Source organism: Quercus lobata, chromosome 7, assembly GCF_001633185.2.
Source record: "Quercus lobata isolate SW786 chromosome 7, ValleyOak3.0 Primary Assembly, whole genome shotgun sequence".
NCBI lineage: Eukaryota > Viridiplantae > Streptophyta > Magnoliopsida > Fagales > Fagaceae > Quercus > Quercus lobata.
In genome coordinates this window covers 43,911,207-43,931,108 of record NC_044910.1, presented here as the reverse complement: position 1 = coordinate 43,931,108, position 19,902 = coordinate 43,911,207, and the positions used below count along the sequence as shown (strand labels likewise).

Genomic DNA, 19,902 nt, shown 5'->3' with positions numbered 1-19,902 from the left:
TTCTGTTGAGGATCAGTTTGTTGATTTTTATTTATTTATTTAGCTTGTTGTTGGGGTGACCCAATCGATTTGGGAGTTCATAGCTTTTCTTTTCTTTTCTTTTTTTAATTTATTTTTATTTTTTATAGATCAGATCTCAAAGTGAAAGTGTGAACAAATATAAATTAGGCCACTTTAGAGTTTATAAAAATAAAGAAAAGTCAACCTCGTTCGAAAGTTCGACAACGGAGCTTAAGATGCTTGTTTTGCGATCTTTGTTTGAATTGATGTTTATAACCATGGGACACTGCTTGAGCTCTAATTTCTTAGACTTCATTGATTCTTGTCATTTGTAATTTTCTGTACTTCCAGCACGCTTCTTGTCACTGGGGAATTTGTTGTTAACAGATGTGAAAACTGGTGACAGAGTTGCATACAAATGATTGTGTGGAAATTTGTTGTAAATGATACTGATGCATGCTAAGACATAAACCGTCTCTCTCTGTCAACAATATTGTTTTTTTTTTTTTTTTTTTGAAGAGAGAAACAAAAGTGTGTGTTTTGACAATCATATTGGACGTATCAAAAGTATCCTTTGAACTTTTTGAAGAAATCATTGCTGCTGGTTAAAATGGTTTCATGTTTGGTATAAAAATAAAATGAAAATAGTAATTTAGAAAAATGAAATTTAAACAATGCATGCTGGAAATGAACTTTAAATGTCGGACTCAGATATGGTGAGATGGAGATTGAGTCATGATTACTGATTTGGATATGGGGTAGGAGTTGTTAGAAAATATTTGGATTTGGGGTAAGATTTGTTGAAAATACACGGAAAACTTGTCAAGAAAGCTAATTTGAGAAGGGAACAATGGTATTATCAAATTGGGGAGTAATTATTAGATACTCTGATACTTCCGAAGTATTGTGAGTTGTGACATGGTGTTTCATCCTCTCACATTTATGATAAATCTCATTAACTAAATTTATGATAAAATCCACCACCATACATATGAGAGAAATGGACATCATATCATCAAGAGTATTACTAATTTTCTCAAATTTTTTTTTACTAAATATTTTGTCATAATTCTGGGGAATGCATTTTTTGCTTGTGTTCTTTAAATATTTGTTAAACCTATATAAAATGTTTTATGGTGAAGCGGCTTTACTTGTGCTCTTTAAATATTTGTTAAACCTATATAGAATGTTTGACGGTGAATGTTTTAGGCAACTTTATTGTCGTTTATATGAAAGGGAAATGAATGATTTGAACCCTAATTATCTTCTTTGGAAACAGTGGTTCAAACTAATTTTGATCATAAGATAAAGCAAAATTGAAAATGCTGCTTGCTGAGCTATGTTGATTACAAGTTTTTTTTTTTTAACTTATTTAGATTAGATACAAACATAGACTACCCAAAGTACCAAACAGAAAATGCAGCCTGCTCATCCGTATGTTTCTATCAGCTGAAGAATCTGAGTTCAATTAAAACTTGGTCTTGGTGGGTCCAAAGAACCAAACTAGTTTCTCTCTTCTTTCATTCTTTCTTTTCCCCCACCCCATATTCAAAAATGGTGGGTCCAAAAATTCCAAGTAACCTTTAGTCATTGTAACATGGTCCACAGTACAAAAAAAAACCTTCCATTTATTTACTTAAATCCAAAAAAAAAAAAAAAAAAACAAAAAACCAAAGAGATCCATTATATATTTCATTCCATATCCCATCTTTACTTCCCTACTAATTTACATCTTTCACTACTCAAATACTAAGCAGACTAATAATAATTAAACCTAAAACACTCAGAACCATAATAATATTGGGCTACAAAGGATAAACATATCCATATATAGTAGTTGTATTAAACTATTGATTATATATTTAGTCTCTAAGAACCTCTTCTCTCTGTTTCTCCTCTGCCTCCTCCGTCACCGCTGGCTGCAACAACAGCGCCGTGAACGGCATGTGCCGGTACCCATTATTCGCCGCCGCGGCATAATCCAACCCCATAGGCTGACACAAGTCGAGTCGACAACTCGGCTGCTGCGATGGTTGCGGCTGAGCCATGGAGAACATTCCAAGCCCGCCGCTCACGGCCGAGAGTGGCTGAATCCGGCAAGGGACGGAGTGGGCAGAGGAGGAAAGAGTCGGGGACGAAGTGGAGGAGGTGGTGGCGGGGACTGTGCCGGAGCCCGTGGCGGCGATGATGGAAGGCTCGGCTTGTCGGAGTAGCCACTCGATGGTCTCGCCGTCGGAGCGGTGACCCAGTTCGCGCGTCAGCTGGAATATGCGGGCTGCGCAGAGCGCCGGCATTCGGACGCGGCGGCCGCGGCCGTTCACCTTGGTGTGACGGTCTCTGGTGCGAGGGAGAGAGAGAGCAGACACTTGGGTTTTGGGTGTGGTGGTTTTGGCCGTGGCAGCAGCAGTGGCGGCGGCGGCGGAGGTAGTGGTGGCGGGTGTGGGCGGAACTTGCTTTGTGGGGTCTTGCTCGGAGAAGTGGAGAACCATGTCTGAGCCCATTTGGAAAAAAAGAGGGTTTAGGAGTTTTAGGGTTAGGGGTTTTAGAAAGAGTTGCAGAGGAAATAGAGAGAGTTTAGGGTTTGGAGTTTTGGAGAGAGAGAGAGAGGGAAAATGAAGAGAAGTGGGGAGTTTGTGGATTCTATTGACCCCACAAAAGGAGAGAAGCTTTTTTTCTTGTTACTTTTATATTGGATTTATTGATAAGCTTTGCGTAATGTGGGGTCCCACCCATCTAGGTCGGTGGTTCCCACTTGATTTGTTACTTCTTGTTGAGATAGCTGGTCTTTTTTTCTTTTCTTTTTTTCTTTGTTTTTTTGAAATAATATATATTAGCTTTTGGACATCAAGAATCAAATGATGTCATAATAAATTCCCTTTATTTGAGTAGGGATAAAATTTTCAACAATTTATTAAATTTGGAATTATTATGGAAACAACATCAATTTTTTACCTGAGTTATTGAGTTTATCATTTATAACACTTTTATTATGAATTCAAACAAATCACATAAATACTAAGAGTCTTGTAACTCAACTGATTGATACCATCTAATATATACAATGAAGAAATAAATGTAAAAAAATTGTACTAGTATTGCATTATTAGATTTATAATTTATAAAAGTGAGTAAATTTACTCTACTTCCCCTCCCTCTCCCATAATCCAAACAAACCATTAAATAGTGCATTTTCAATGGTTGATGAGACTTTTTTGTCATTTTCGATACTTAAGTTAGCAAGGTAAATTAATCATGCAATGGGCTAATATTTGTTCATTTGTACCTTGTGTTAATGGGAGTCCTTTTTTTTTTCTTTTTTCTTTTTCAAGATAATGGGGGAAAGGGTGGGAGGTCGAGCTACATATATTAAACACCAAAAATAATATCATTACCAATAAGTTACCACTTGAAACCCCAATGAGATTGCTCCTTATATAGAATAACATAGTGCTAACTTTTGAGATAAATTTGAATTGTCTGTAAGGGCCGCAACTTTAGCCTTGTTGAGATTTAAGTTGATATCGTAAAGATCCTATTAATGAGTGCCCTAATAATCCAATTTTTGTAATGCTTACTTAAAAAAAATGCATTTATTAATAAATATATTGGTTGCAAGCATAGTTCTCAAATCGTAAATTGTATCGTGTATCATAAGATACACAAACATCTAATAAAATTATAAAATAATTGTAGATATACATATATAAAATGTATATTCATTATAATTTTGAAATATATTCAACTAATGACCAATATAATCATTACTTATGCAATAAAATTTAATAAAGCTATCTAAATAAATCAAATTAACTTATGTGTATAATATGCACGTTAAAATTGATTAAACTCATAAGTGATAATACATGATATATGAACCAAAATAATAATATTTTTCATCATCTTGGTTAATCAACTCCATCTAAGTCAATGTTATCATTGTATTCAGCATCTTACAAAATTATTTTTTCATAAACATTTTTTTTCATTATTATCAACATTTACTTTTTTTTTTTTATTCTAATAATTTTTTCTTTGTATTTTTTCTTAGCATTCTAGCTTTTTAGACTCATAATAAAAATAAAAATAAAATAATCATATTTTCATTTAATACATTATTAATAGCATAGAAAATAAATTTGTCAATATGAAAGTAAGTGTTATGAGTATAGTCTAAATTTTGTAGGAGAAAGAGAAGGGAGGAAAAAATACTCATGGACTAGTTATTTTATAAGACTCAATTAAGTTTTCCAATAATTTTGTATTAAAAAAGTCCAACAACTAATTTAAATCAAATAAAACCACAAATTTTAATAAAAAAACTCATTTTAAACTCACATGTCTATGTATCGTACGATACGTACGATTCATATGATACGCACCTATGTATTAGACGATTCACAAGTATTTACAATACGGAACTTTTTGTACATGATACGATACTGAGAACTATGGTTACAAGTATATTTGACAATAACTTTTTGTTGTGAGTGCATTTATTAAGGAGTAGAGAGAGAATTTTTTATTTTTATTAAAGTGGTAAATTATTATGGAAATATTAAGTCTAACATTTATTACACTTTTATTATGAATTATAGCCAATCACATTAATAAACGCAACAAAATTAGTATTACTTTCTAAAAAAATAATTTACAATATTGATGTATTTATGTTGATGCAATTGATCGCACATCCTCGCTTCTAACTAATAAACTTGTGCTAAGAGAAAGATCAAATGCAACATCTTGACACTAGTTGACAAGAGATTGATGTAAAATAAACAACTTATGCCTTCCTAAATAAGATTGAGCACTAAAAGTCGACTTGCAATGAATGCATAAAGTAGAGAGAATTTTTTATGTACACGATATGATACGTATCGTACGATACTGAGAACTATGATTACAAGTATATTTGACAATAACTTTTTGTTGTGAGTGCATTTATTAAGGAGTAGAGAGAGAATTTTTTATTTTTATTAAAGTGGTAAATTATTATGGAAATATTAATTTTACATGAGTCTAACATTTATTACACTTTTATTATGAATTATAGCAAATCACATTAATAAATGCAACAAAATTAGTATTACTTTCTAAAAAAATAATTTACAATGTTGATGTATTTATGTTGATGCAATTGATCGCACATCCTCGCTTCTAACTAATAAACTTGTGCTAAGAGAAAGATCAAATGCAACATCTTGATGCTAGTTGACAAGAGATTGATGTAAAATAAACAGCTTATGCCTTCCTAAATTAGATTGAGCGCTAAAAGTTGACTTGCAATGAATGCATAAAGTAGGGGTCAGTGGTGGTAGAGACAAAATTTCGTGAAATTTGACGAAGCGAATAGAAATAGCTTAGGGAACATAAGTCAGTACTCTCGATGTTGAGTAATATTACTTTTTGGGAAAATTCCTTTGTTTAGGCCACATAACCATTGTTTTTAGTAATTTTTGTTTCTTTAATAATTTTTAATTTAAAAATCAAAATAATTTTTTTTTGTTATGAGACGTCTCTTAGAGACAATAGTTTTTAATTCTGCAATTGTCTTAAAATTTTCATTTTGGGAAAAATTTACTATTCTTTTACCACCTAATCTCATGATTAGTACAAATTAAGGTTTGTTGGGCAATTTTATAGTAGCCCTAGGATTTATTTTCAGAATTTAAATACTTTGTAGCATCTAAGACAATTCAAATTCAGATTAATAAAAGTCAAAATTTTCTCTATGTTTTCTAGTGGATTTTGAATGTATCATCTCGTGGATTTGAAGTTATTTTAGACAATCATCACAACACGTATCCGCATTGTATACTATCTAATGCACACATGCACCTAACAAAACCCTTTTTATGATGTTAACATCAACATACCCAATTGATTTGATAGGAAACCGCAAATTTTGTAGTCATGGCTTGATGGGTACACGTTTGGTAGGTGAGTTTTTTCTTTTAATAAATCGGTTTGGTAGGTGAGTTTTTATCCTTCTATGGTGAAAGGATAATAAATTTGAAGTTACAAATAACAGTCTATTACTCACATCAAACAATATATATATATATATATATATTAATAGTCAAAGATCAGATAAAATTCAATTGGTAAAATCTCTAATGATTGTATAAGAGATCTGAAGTTCAATCTCCGTCTACACCAAAAACTGATTGGTGTCTTGGTCTAATTGAAACTCTCTCAAAAAAAGATCAGATAAAATTTAATTAGATTTTATTTAGATTTTCAATTTTGCATTACCTGTCTTATTTAATTTTGTGCAAAATGAATTATTTAGTGTAAAAATTGAAGAGTCTAAATCCAATTAGATTCTAAATTAGATTTTTGCCACTTGTCTATCTAAATTTTAATTTTTGTGATAAGTGAATTATTGAATGTAAAAATCGAAGAGTCTAAACCAATTAAATTTTAAAATGTAAGCTAATATCATGTTTAATTTACACATTTTCTTAAAAAAGTATAGTTTAAATTGTATAATTATAATTTTATTTAATTATATTAGTGTATATATACAGGACTACACACTCCACCTTATTATAGTTCGAAAGATTAAATTTTACAAATGTAAATACTATACAAACAGATTCAGCCAAAACAAACAAAAAAACCAAAAAAAAAAAAAAAAAAAGACAAAAAAACAAAACTATACACTCAAGTAACACAAATCTTTTGTACTTTTTGACTTGCCCCACACCCAGTTCAAGTTCAAACTCAATTGAGAGTTTGACTAAAAAAAAAAAAAAAAAAAAAAATGAGAGTCATGCTCTGCGTTCTGAACTGGCCCTTCTGTCGAAGCCACGTGGTTTGGAGAGAGAGGATGTTACTTACTTTTATGTGTAATAAGTAATAACTCAGTTTTCTCTCTCAATTTTTACAAGTCATCTGACAGACTGAAACTTTGACCATTGTTGGAGATTGTGAGTCAAATGTCCGATACTACCCTTTCGCTGTTTCTGCCCCAAGTTTTTCTGCGAGACATACATGTGGGGTTCTAACAAAAATTCTAGAACCTCGAAAAATTTCACCAACTCTTCACATGGTTGGTAAAAATAAAAATCAGAAAAACTTGTCAGTCATGTTATTTTGTGCTAAAAATTATGAATTTATTTGCAGTAATAAAATAACTCGAATTTTAATAGACAAAGTAATTTAAAGAAAAACTTTTCAATTTCTTATTTTATATATATATTTGTTATTGAATATATATTTTAAAAATCTAACTATAAAATTTTATTTTTTATATTTTTAATAATTATGTCAAATTTCATTCAAATTATGTTTTATTTACTGTTTAATTAATAAAATTACTTTTATATAACAAAAATTTGAAATTTAAATATTTTTATGACATATTTATTTATTTTTGATCTTGAAAGTTTGCAAATACAAAAAATATAATAAAAGTATGTAATCTAATCTTTAAATTTTTAAAATTTACATCAAGCGTGCATTTGCATGCAAATTATTTCGTGTTTGTGTTTTTGATTGGTTCCCATGGCACTATTTATATAACCCAGTCAAAAACACAAAAACACATATAATTATGCATTTTTACATCCTACAGTATTATTTAGACTTTTAAAAATTATTTACTATAATATTTTTAACAATAAATTTTTAATTTTTAATAAATAAACTGTATCCAAACAAATTCCAAATTAATTAAAAAAAAAAAAAAACTCCCAATCCATTTGAATTTACAAGTTTAATAATATTTTCTTGCTGTCCAAAAAGTTGTCTTCATAGAAATTAAAGTGCGGTAAATCATAAATGTGTCGGTAAAAGAACAGTGTAGGCCTGAAATTCAATAATCACCGCTGTGTTCCTATGGATACTGGTCACATCACCGTATTGACTATTGAGGACGACAATCGAACTACTCCAGTTGGCAATATTTCTGTTTAAATATGGTGAATAAAAAATTTTATAACTTTTATTTTATCTCATGATTATTGATGTGACTATATGTTTTTTTTTTTTTTTTAAGAAAAGATGTGACTATATGTTAGACTGTTAGTTCTATAAATGTGATCACAGTACCATAATAATAAATCTTTTTTTTAGCAATAATAATAAATCATTTTAATTTATATAAAAAAATTATTAAATAATTTTAATAAACCATAAAAAAAAAAAAGTTGTGAAAATTTAAGACCGGTTTGCAGACATTGTTTAAGTATGGTGAACAAAAAATTTTATAACTTTTATTTTTTCTCATGATTATTGATGTGACTATATATATATATATATATTTTTTTTTTTTAGAAAAGATGTGACTATATGTTAGACTGTTAGTACTATCAAAGTGATCACAGTACCATAATAATAAATCTTTTTTTTTGAGCAATAATAAAAAATCATTTTATTTCATATAAAAAAATTATTAAATAATTTTAATAAATCATAAAAAAAAGGTTGTGAAAATTTAAGACCTGTTTGGTAAGAAATTTTTAATATATGTTGTTTAAATATGGTAAATAAAATTTTTTATAACTTTTATTTTTTCTTATAATTATTGATGTGATTATATATATATAGAGAGAGAGAGAGAGAGAGAGAGAGAGAGAGAGAGAGAGAGAGAGAGAGAGAGAGAGAGAGAGAGAGAGAGAGAGAAGATGTGACCATATGTTAGACTGTTAGTACCATAAAAGTGATCACAGTACCATAATAATAAATCATTTTAATTCATATCAAAAAAATTATTAAATAATTTTAATAAACCATAAAAAAGAGTTGTGAAAATTTAGGACCTATTTAATAATAGGTTTTTAGTAATGTTGTTTAAGTATTATAGAAATACGTTTAGATTAAAAAGTATTGTAGAAATACACGTTGTAATGTTTAAATATTAAAAACTATTGTTTAAACAACAGTACCAAACTCGGTGCTTAGTATTTTGTATAATTTCATGGTTGTTGTCCAACCTTTTGAAATTTGATTTTTCTTTGCTCACCTCATTGGAGCAATGAGCAATAATGGTTGCTTGACTCTCCAAGTCTGTGGAAAAACGATTATGTTGTCAAGATGTCATATTTTCAATTTTCCTTCCCTTTTTTTTTGTCTTTGTTGGTACATTTTGATAAAGAGTACTACTAATGTATGGGCATATATTATTAAATTATTTTAAGTTTTAAAAAAATAAATAAAACAATGAATAACTTTTTTGACAATTTTTTTTTATAAAATTAATGATTAATGTAACCGGACCCAAATAAAAAAAGAGTAGTGTGCCCGTTAAGAAATAGTTTTATGTCAAATTATTTTGTTTTATGTTATATTTTTGACCAATTTTATAGAGTATAGAGTCAATAAAACTAAATTTTTTTTTGGGTTTTACGTATGTAAGGACACGATTTTGTAACGAACCTGAACAGTATTGGGTTTGCACGTAAAAAGGCCCAGACAATATGATTTGTAGAGCGTGGGTGTAAATAACTAGGTTAACTGTGGTCTCTCATAAAAAGATTCACTCTCAAACACGTTCAAGGTCTAAAGTTGGTACAATGAATGTTTTCTTTAGTAACCTGAACAATTCTTTTTCTCTACTCTTCCTTTCTTCTTTTTCTGTTTATCTCTTTTTTCCCTATCTTTTTCTGTTTCGATCCCCCTTCTTCATGCTCTTCTTTTAGTTTATATACTCCCCTTTGCGCTCCATCCTTACCGCACACGTGTAGGTTGGGTCCGGAGGATTTCTTTCTGTCCCATATGGCACCTTCTGGAACTTCCTATGGGCAGCTGTAAGGCTGCTTCCTTACTGTTCAGGTATCACCTCCACATTAATGCGGCCAGAGAGTTGGTTGAGAGGTCATTAATGCGGAGGTAGCTGTAGTTACAGATATTTGTTTACCTTATCTCTTTCGTCTTTAGTCGGTTACTCTATCCTATACGGTGACCTAATTCTGAGATCTGGTTGTAATAAAACCACGTCCTGATTGTCCTCAGACGCGATCGTCCTCGGATGCATACTGTCGAGGAGTACGGTGTCCTCGGATGGATACACATCCTTGGATGGGCCACCGGGCCCAACAATCTTGAATCAATTCTGAACCCTATGGGCCTGTTGATCGAACGGTCCCCACAATAGCCCCTCAAAATCCTACTTTTCGACTCCTCGGGAAAGAAGGTGGATTTTGACGTCATAAACCTGCACCTGTGCGCATTTTGGGGCATGCCCCTGACGCTTCAGTACCCCGATTTTGGCAGCATTAAATTCTGATAACTTCCTTGTCTCCCACGTTCGACGGTGAGATCTAAATCAAACGGCAGGGGGCCTCCCTTGTTTTGTGAGCGGGAATTTCACCGCTCACAATCCTCACATGACTATAAAGGCGCTCCCTAATTAAACCTGCATCTTACCTTTGATGATTACGTGGTTGCAGAGCTTATACATTGAATCCGCCTTCTTCCAGTCTTCGCCATTCTCCTGGAGATTACAAATAATCGTACGTTATCCGAGGTCCTTCCTTTGAACATGTAAGTCCTCTTGAAGGTTTTACCATTTTTGTTTTAAAGCCAAAAAGCTTTCTCTACTAAGTTTTTTAGAAAAATGGGGAAACAGAAGAATCCCTTTCGATGTCTCGTTGAATCCGAGGAGGGTATTAGAAACTTCCGCTCTAAGTACAAGATCCCCCCAACGGTAGGGATGAGGTATGCAGCCCAAGGGGAGTGGGTTGATGCCAGGCAAACTGGGGAAGTAGTTATCCCTATGATCGCCTTTATTGAGGGCAGGATGACTATCCCCATGGGTAGTATCACTAGGGGTTACCTCAACTTTTTTAGGCTATCCCCCACCCAATGCGCTCCCAATATGTTTAGGGTCCTGGGAAGCGTAGACGCTTTGAATCAGAGAATGGATCTAAAGCTAACCCATCATGACGTGAATTGGGTGTACAACCTTCACCGCCTAGCTGACCAGAGCTATTATCTCAAGTCGAGATATCCTGAAGTAAGGCTAATTCAGTGCATTCCCACTTTAAACAAGAACCTAAAAGATGATTTCCTTATTTTTTTTGGGGAATGGCATGATGGTCTACCTTGCCCGACAGTAGAAGGAACACCAGGTGGGCGCGAAGTTATAGACCTATACTATTTAGCTCGCGAACACCTTTTACTTACCTTTATTATTTTTCGTGTCTTACAACTTTAACTTTAGAATCAACGGTTTTGCAGATAGACGCTACACGAAACCCAATCTCAGATTAGTTAATAAAGCGAGTCTAGACAGGTTATTGAAAGCTGAAATATACGTGAACGAGGCTGATGGTCAGTTTCGGGCAGCACATTTAATTCTTGACTATACCCCTCTTTCTTTTGGCTTTCAGGCGCCGAAGTGCGTGATTAGAGCACGAGATCCTCGGCTTCGCCGTATCAGTGTTGCCTACGAAGGGTTTATCGTTCCAGAAGGTATTCCACTTCCCAAATACACACCTCGCACAAAGCCCCTTTTCGTGGCCAGCGTTTCGGCGGGACCTTTTTCACCCTTACCTTCCCTCAAGAAAAAGGGAACCAATAGGGGAAGGAAAAAGGGAACAGACGAGGAGACCGTTGTAGCAGTATCTGAATCCTCAGACGATTTCAGGATTTTTGATCAGCCCACCAGTCCCGAGGAAAATCCTGACGAGATGGGGATACAAAGGAAACCCCAGAAAAGCTTGATGGAGCTGATGGAAGGTCAACTGGGGAAGTCTGCACCTGCCAAAACAATACCATCCCAGGCTTCATCACTTCCAGCCACGTCTCCTCCTCCTACTCCTCGCCACCCCCCTCGATTGTCTCCATAACCAGCGCCGCCCAGTGCTGCCGAGCATAAAAAACGCAGGGAACAGAGAGGTAAGGAGGTGGCAGATGTGAGCAAGTCTCGTCCCACTCAAGAGGAGGATGTCTAACGAGCTGCAAAGCAGCAGAAAACTAAGCACTCCGCTACGCGGGGCCAAGAAAAATCTGATTCCCCACATCCTGAGTCACAAGCGTGGCTGCCAGCTCCTATGCTCGGTGGGGAGCCCCTGCGTGAAGATGCCTCTATAAGGGACTTTAACGGTGGCATTGGGTGTCATGTAGTCTCGGCCATAGAGGAGGCCTTACTGCTCCCAAAAGATATGGCTGAGATAAAGAATATGAGGAAGAATCAAATCATCCTTGACAACAAACGATACTTGGGCATGGTGAGAAGTTGTCTTTTATACTGTTTCATTTTATGACTGTTATCCACTAGTGCGCACTTTTCATTGACTATAATGCTAACTCTCCCCCTATTTTTTACAGATCATTCAAAATACTTTCAAGCTAGATGAGATGCTTAATGCTTGCTCCAATCAGTTAGATGGTGAAAGGAAAAGAAGGGTAATGACTGTATAGACCTTGTCCAAATCTGAACAGGATTTAGTCGACGCAAGGAAAAAACTACAGGTCGAAGAAGAAGCTGGCAAGAGTGCTGAATCTACATCAGAAGGCTACCAGAAGCAGGCCGAGGAACAAGCAAAGTTTCTGAGCGAGGCGAATGCCGAGCTGAAGAAGACTCAGGAGCAAGTTCTTGTTCTTAAGAAGCATCTAGAAGAAACTCAGAAGCTAAGGGAGCAAGCTGAAAAGCTCAAAGAACAAGCCGAGAAAGCGAAAATCAACTTCGAACAGGCAATGAATGAAGCCGAGCAGAGGGGCTACGAAATTGGGATAACCGAAACTGAGAAAGCTTTAAGAGCCGAGGTTCCGGAGGTGTGCCGCATCTACTGTGCGAGAACCTGGAGCGAGGCTCTTAACCGTGCTGGGGTTGAAGCCTCATCTGAGCTACGTAAGCCAGAGAACATATATTACCCTGAAACGATACGCTCCTCAGCTCCTCAACCATACCAGGCTGATACTCCTTCTCCAGCTATTAATCCTAACGAGGAGGTTTTGCCTCGCAATTCCCCTCCAGGAGCTTCCCCAAACAAATCCACCACTGCTTCGAAGGTAGAGACGGCCTCACAGGGTTTTCAACAAGAATTGGACTCCACAGTTCTATCAACTGGGGGCATTACCAATTGAAAGTAAAAAAGTAGAAACTGTTTTGTAACTTTAAATAGACACTTAATAGAGGACTTTTTCGCTCACTTTCTTATCGTTCTGATGGTTCCAAGTTATCTTTACACTCATTTACTTTGTCGTCGTAATTTTGTATGGGTTCATTTCAACCACCTTTTTCATTGTACGCCAATCTTGCGTTCGAAACTCTCTCTTTCTGACTCCTTAATGAATGTTCATAGGGCATTATTTTCGTCAAGTTTATGATTTAGAAAACTCATCACAACTCTATTATCATTTAATAATTCAATACACAACTTAGAAGGTCAATTTCTACCGAGTTTGCGGTCCGAGGATCTGGCATAACTTAGCCTTTGTTCCACGTTTTAATATAAATCACAGGATGTTAATTTCCACTAAGTTTATGATCCAAGGATCTGGCATAACATAGTTTCTATTTAACAATACAGTATGAATGATAGGATGTTAATTTCCACTAAGTCTGCGATCCGAGGACCTGACATAACTTAGCTTCTATTTAACAATTCAGTATGATAGGATGTTAATTTCTACTAGGTTTGCGATCCGAGGACCTGGCATAACTTAGTTTCTGTTTAACAATTCAGTATGATAGGATGTTAATTTCCACTAGGTTTGCGATCCGAGGACCTGGCATAACTTAGTTTCTGTTTAACAATTCAGTATGATAGAATGCAAGATTTTACAGGATGCATAATTGACGTAAGCTAAAAGAGAATATCTGAATTGAAATTTCTTTACTAATAATAATACCTTTTGAGATTATTTACATTTCAAGGATGGAGTACAGGTTTTTCATCTAGGTCCTCTAGATAGTAAGCACCTATTCCTGCTACAGAAGTAATCCGATATGGCCCCTCCCAATTGGGTCCCAGTTTTCCCCAATTTGGATTCTTAGTGGCCCCTAGGACTTTTCTCAACACCAGATCTCCTATGGCTAACGGCCTCATCCTCACATTACTATCATAGCCCTGCTTGAGTTTGTGCTGGTAATAAGCTAGTCGAACCATCGCGCTTTCCCTTCGTTCTTCAATCAGGTCTAAACTTTTTCCCAACATCGCATCATTATTATTCGAAGAGAATGCACTGGTTTTTAACGTCGGGAATTCGGTTTCCAGCGGAATGACGGCCTCGGCCCCATAGGTCATGGAGAAGGGAGTTTCCCCCGTCGAACGTCGAGGTGTTGTCCGATACGTCCAAAGCACGTGTGGCAGTTATTCCACCCATTTTCCTTTCGCGTCATCCAGTCTCTTCTTAATCCCATTGACGATGACTTTGTTAACAGCTTCAGCCTGCCCATTGCCTTGCGGATAAGCTGGAGTGGAATATCTGTTCCTTATTCCCAGTTCTGAACAATATTTTCTAAAGGCATTGCTATCGAATTGGAGCCCGTTGTCCGAAACAAGAGCTCGTGGGATTCCAAATCACGTAACAATGTTCTTCCAGACAAACTTCTTCACATCTACGTCCCGGATGTTCGCCAAGGGCTCAGCCTCAACCCATTTGGTAAAGTAGTCTGTGCCGACCAGCAGGTACTTCTTGTTTCCTATGGCTTTAGGAAAAGGGCCGACAATGTCCAGCCCCCATTGTGCAAAAGGCCAAGGGCTTGAGAGAGGGTTAAGAACTCCTCCCGGTTGGTGGATATTCGGAACATATCTTTGACACTGATCGCATTTCTTAACGTACTCCTGCGCTTCTCTCTGCATATTCGGCCACCAATAACCTTGCGTTAATGCTCGGCATGATAGAGACCTTCCTCCTGTATGGCTTTTGCAAATGCCCTCATGCAACTCTTCCAGGATTGATTCTGCTGTCTCAGGAGGCACGCAAAGCAAGTATGGCCCAGAGAAGGACCGTCTGTACAGCTTTTTATCCTCGGATAACTAGTACCGAGGAGCTCTCCTTCGTACTTTCTTAGCTTCCACCTTATCCTCGGGAAATACGTCACTTTCAAGAAATTTTAATATAGGGTCCATCTAGCTTGGCGACAAACTAACTTGACGGACTTGGCAAACCTCCTTCTCTGGTGAAGTGGGAGTACACAAGTCTTCGACGATAATCACCCGAGGGAAATTTCGTACTGAGGAGGTGGCAAGGGTTGCCAAGGAGTCAGCGTGGGTATTTTCACCTCGTGGAATATGTAATACGTGAAAGATTCGAACTCAGTTCGCATACGCCTAACCCGGTCCAGATACCCTTGCATCCTTTGGTCTCTGGCCTCCAACTCTCCGGTCACCTGGCCAACAACCAGCCTCAAGTCTGAGAACAGTTTCACCGCCTTTCCACCCATTTTATGGACCATGCTCATTCCCATTATCAAAGCTTCATACTCTGATTCATTGTTAGTAGCCGAGAACCCTAGTCTTAGTGACTTCTCGATGATGACCTCTTCGGGGGATATCAAAACCAATCCCAACCCAGCTCCCCGTTGGTTTACAGCCCCATCTACGTATACTTTCCATACAGACCCTCCTTGTACGAATATCACGCCAACCGATTTTTCATCCATGTGATCTTGATTCCTACTAATTTCCTCAGGGCACTCAGCGAATTCAGCTACCAAATCGGCGAGAACTTGACCCTTTACAGAGGTGCGGGGCATGTATTTGATGTCAAAAGCACCCAAAATCGTACCCCACTTGGCAATTCGGCCGGTGTAGTCAGCACTTCTAAGTATGGATTTGAGAGGCAATTGAGTCAAAATAACCACAGTGTGTGCTTGAAAATAGTGCGGAAGTTTACGTGTTGCATGGACCACCGCCAGTATGGTTTTCTCTAATGATAGATATCTCACCTCGGCTTCATGGAGGGATTTACTTACATAATAAACTGGCCTTTGGACGCCATTGTCTTCTCGCATCAAGACGAAACTGACCGCATGCAGAGCCACCGCCAAATAGGCATACAACACCTCATCCACTTCAGGGCTAGACATGATTGGCGGTTTGGACAAATAGTCTTTCAACTGCTGGAACGCCTCAGCGCACTCCTTGGTCCATTCAAATCCTTGCCACTTATGTAACAGGCGGAAAAAAGGACGACACCTCTCAGCCGACCTGGAGATGAACCGGTTCAACGCAGCAGTCATCCCAGTCAGCTTCTGCACCTCTTTTGGATTCCGAGGCGCTTGCAAATCGTTAATGGCCCTAATCTGGTCTGGATTCACCTCAATTCCTCTATGGGTCACCATGTACCCCAAGAATTTCTCGGAACCTACACCAAAAGAGCATTTCGAAGCATTCAGACGCAACTTATGTTCTCTCAGTATCCCGAAGATGCTAGCGAGGTCCCCACATGTTCAGTCGCTACTTTACTTTTCACAACCATGTCATCAATATAAACTTCAATACTTCTGCCCAGCTGTGGCTCAAACATTTTCGTCATCATGCGTTGGTAGGTAGATCCAGCATTTTTCAAACCGAAAGGCATCACCTTGTAATGGTAATTCCCAATCGGGGTCACGAAAGCGGTCTTTTCTTGATCGTCGGCGGCCAGCAGTATTTGGTGATACCCTTGAAAGGCATTCAAGAAACTCATCCTAGGGTGGCCCACGGTCGCATCCACCAACTGGTCAATCTTCAGCATAGGAAATGGGTCCTTGGGACAGGCCTTATTAAGATCCGTGAAGTCCACGCACACCCGCCATTTCCCAGTTTTCTTCTTCACTACCACCATATTGGCCAACCATTGAGGGTAAAAGACTTCCTTGATAGCCCCAACCTGTTTTAGCTTGGCAACTTCGCTTCTAACCGCCTCGGCATGCTCCTTTGATGGTCGCCGAGGAGGTTGCCTCCTGGGGACAACAGCAGGGTTCACGTTGAGTCGGTGACAAATGAAATTTCGGTCTACCCCTGGGGCTTCATACGGGTCCCATGCAAAAACGTCCACATTGGCTCGGAGGAACTCTAACAAATTCGCTTTTTCTTACAAAGGCAACTTGGCCCCAACCCGGAAGAATTTTTCTGGATCATTAGCAATAATTACCCTTTCCAGATCTTCACACTCTACCCCATTGGTTGGTACATCTAAACCTGATGCTGGGGACTTTAATTGCTATGACTCATTATCGGCGGTAGCCGAGGTTTCTGCCTCTGGCCGATGCTGAATAGCCGCTACTTGGCATTGTCGAGCAGCCGCTTGGCTCCCTACTATCTCTAGCACCTGGTCTCCGGATGGGTACTTCACCTTCTGATGTAGGTTGGATGAAACTGCTTTAAGGGTATGAAGCCAAGGTCTGCCCAAAATAGCCGTATACGGGGAAAAAACATCTACGACAATAAAATCCACCTCCACCACCTCCGTGCCTGACTGCACGAGCAGCCTGTTTAGCCCCATAGGAATGACCAACCTTCCCTCAAAACTAACCAGAGGGGAATTATAGGTTGTCAAGTCCCCCGGCTTCAAACCTAGCCCCTTATACAAATCTGGATACATCACATCTGCAGCACTTCCCTGATCAACCATCACTCTTCGGACATCATACCCGCTAATCCTTAATGTTACCACCAAGGCATCCTCATGGGGTTGTATGGTCCCAACAAGATCCTCATCTGAAAAACCTAGAATCAAGGGAACACGCCTCTTGGCTCTCTTCAATGGTTGAGAACGATCCTCGGCTGGGGATCGGGACACCGACAACACTCTCGAGGGGCAAGATCCTGTCCTCCCCGGGGCCGCAAAGATGACGTTAATCGTACCCAAGGGGAGCCTTGATGAAGCATCCCCGCGCATCTCGGAACCTGCTTGGCTCGACCTTCCGCTGGAGTGATGCAAGAGTTGCTTTAACTTCCCTTCACGGACCAACTGCTCCAAGTGGTCCCATAAATTTCTGCAGTTTTCTGTTGTGTGCCCATGGTCCTGATGGTAATGGCAATACAAACTTGGGTTGCGTTTTCTAGGCTCTCCCGCCATCTTGTTCGGCCATTTGAAGAACGGCTCGTTCTTTATCTTCTCCAAAACCTGCTGAACAGGCTCCCGAAATACTACATTGACAACCTGGGCATCTGCCGAGCTCGACTGCCCACCAAAGTCCCTCCTTGATCGGCTGTTATTATTACGATCCGACCTGAAATCCCTCATCTCCTGAGGGATCATCTTGGCCTTTCCTTTCCCTTGAGGTTGATCTTCCTCTACCCTTTTGTATTTCTCTATTCTATCCATCAGCTGGCGCACACTGTTGACAGGTTTACCCGTCAAGGATTTCCTCAAGTCGTGATCAGCTGGGAGACCGGCTTTGAAAGTGGTTATAGCCACAGGGTCATTCTTCCCCTCTATTTCGTTAAACATCTCCCAGTACCTATCCGAATAACTCTTGAGAGTCTCGCCCTCCCGCATAGACAAAGTTAACAGGGATCCCAAAGGCAGAGGAGTCCGACTGCATGTAATAAAGCGAGCACCAAAAGCCTGAGTTAGTGTTTTGAAAGATCCAATGGAATTGACCCTTAAGCCATTGAACCACCTCATCGCTGTTGGACCCAAACTCGATGGAAAAATCTTGCACATCAGAGCATCATCCCTGGAATGAATAGCCATCTTCTGGCTGTAATAGCTTACATGTTCCACCGGATTCGAATGACCATCATACAGAGAGAACGTAGGTTGATTGAGCCGCCGAGGATGGGTAGCATCATCTATGCTTCTTGTAAAGGGTGACCTGGAAATTTGACTCAGGGCTTTGTTCATGGCATCGTTTCCCAAGCCCTTGCTAGTTGGACTTCTACGCCTACGCCTATGGCGACGTTCCTCTTCATAGGAGAAAGTCTCGCTTTGCGGAGTCCTCGACCTCCGCCTGTAGCTAGTTCCATCATCCGACTCCCCGGATGATGGTTCAGAGCGAGGTGGGGAACGTTCCCGTCGTGCATGGTGCAACTCTCTCTTCAAGTCCGCAATCTCACGTTGCAGATTCCCATTGTGCTTCCCGTGGGAGACGTGAATCTTCCCACGTGTATGGCTCCTGGTGGTATGAGTGGTATGTATACTCTCCTCCCGGACTTCCCTCCGTTCGGGACTCCTTCGAGGACCACCATGCTGAGAGCCCCTTGACTCCGCCTGATGCAGGTTGGCATCATCCTGATGCAGCCCCGCTGCGGGATGAGGTAGTTCCACTCCTTCCATCGAAAACGTTGTATCAGAAATTGTACAAGCTAACACAAGCTTTCCCCACAGACGGCGCCAATTGTAAGGACACGATTTTGTAACGAACCTAAACAGTATTGGGTTCGCACGTAAAAAGGCCCAGACAATATGATTTGTAGAGCGTGGGTGTAAAGAACTAGGTTAACTGTGGTCTCTCATAAAACGATTCACTCTCAAACACGTTCAAGGTCTAAAGTTGGTACAATGAACGTTTTCTTTAGTAACCTGAACAATTCTTTTTCTCTACTCTTCCTTTCGTCTTTTTCTGTTTATCTCTTTTTTCCCTATCTTTTTCTGTTTCGATCCCCCTTCTTCATGCTCTTCTTTTAGTTTATATACTTCCTTTTGCGCTCCATCCTTACCGCACACGTGTAGGTTGGGTCCGGAGGGTTTCTTTCTGTCCTATCTGGCACCTTTTGGAACTTCCTATGGGCAGCTGTAAGGCTGCTTCCTTACTGTTCAGGTATTACCTCCACATTAATGCGGCCAGAGAGTTGGTTGAGAGGTCATTAATGCGGAGGTAGCTGTAGTTACAGATATTTGTTTACCTTATCTCTTTCGTCCTTAATCGGTCACTCTATCCTTTACGGTGACCTAATTCTGAGATCTGGTCGTAATAAAACCACGTCCCGATCACGCGATCGTCCTTGGACGCATACTGCCGAGGAGTACGGTGTCCTCAGACGGATACACATCCTCGGATGGGCCACGGGCCCA

General features: G+C 38.5%; 1 protein-coding gene across 1 annotated transcript; it reads right to left on the bottom strand.

Moving 5' to 3' along the window:
- Positions 1–1,667: 1,667 nt before the first annotated feature.
- Positions 1,668–2,714, bottom strand: LOC115953742 (transcription factor TCP11). The gene has a single exon (XM_031071508.1). The coding sequence runs from the start codon at positions 2,499–2,501 to the stop codon at positions 1,863–1,865; it is 639 nt and encodes a 212-aa protein (XP_030927368.1). The 5' UTR covers positions 2,502–2,714; the 3' UTR covers positions 1,668–1,862.
- Positions 2,715–19,902: the final 17,188 nt, after the last annotated feature.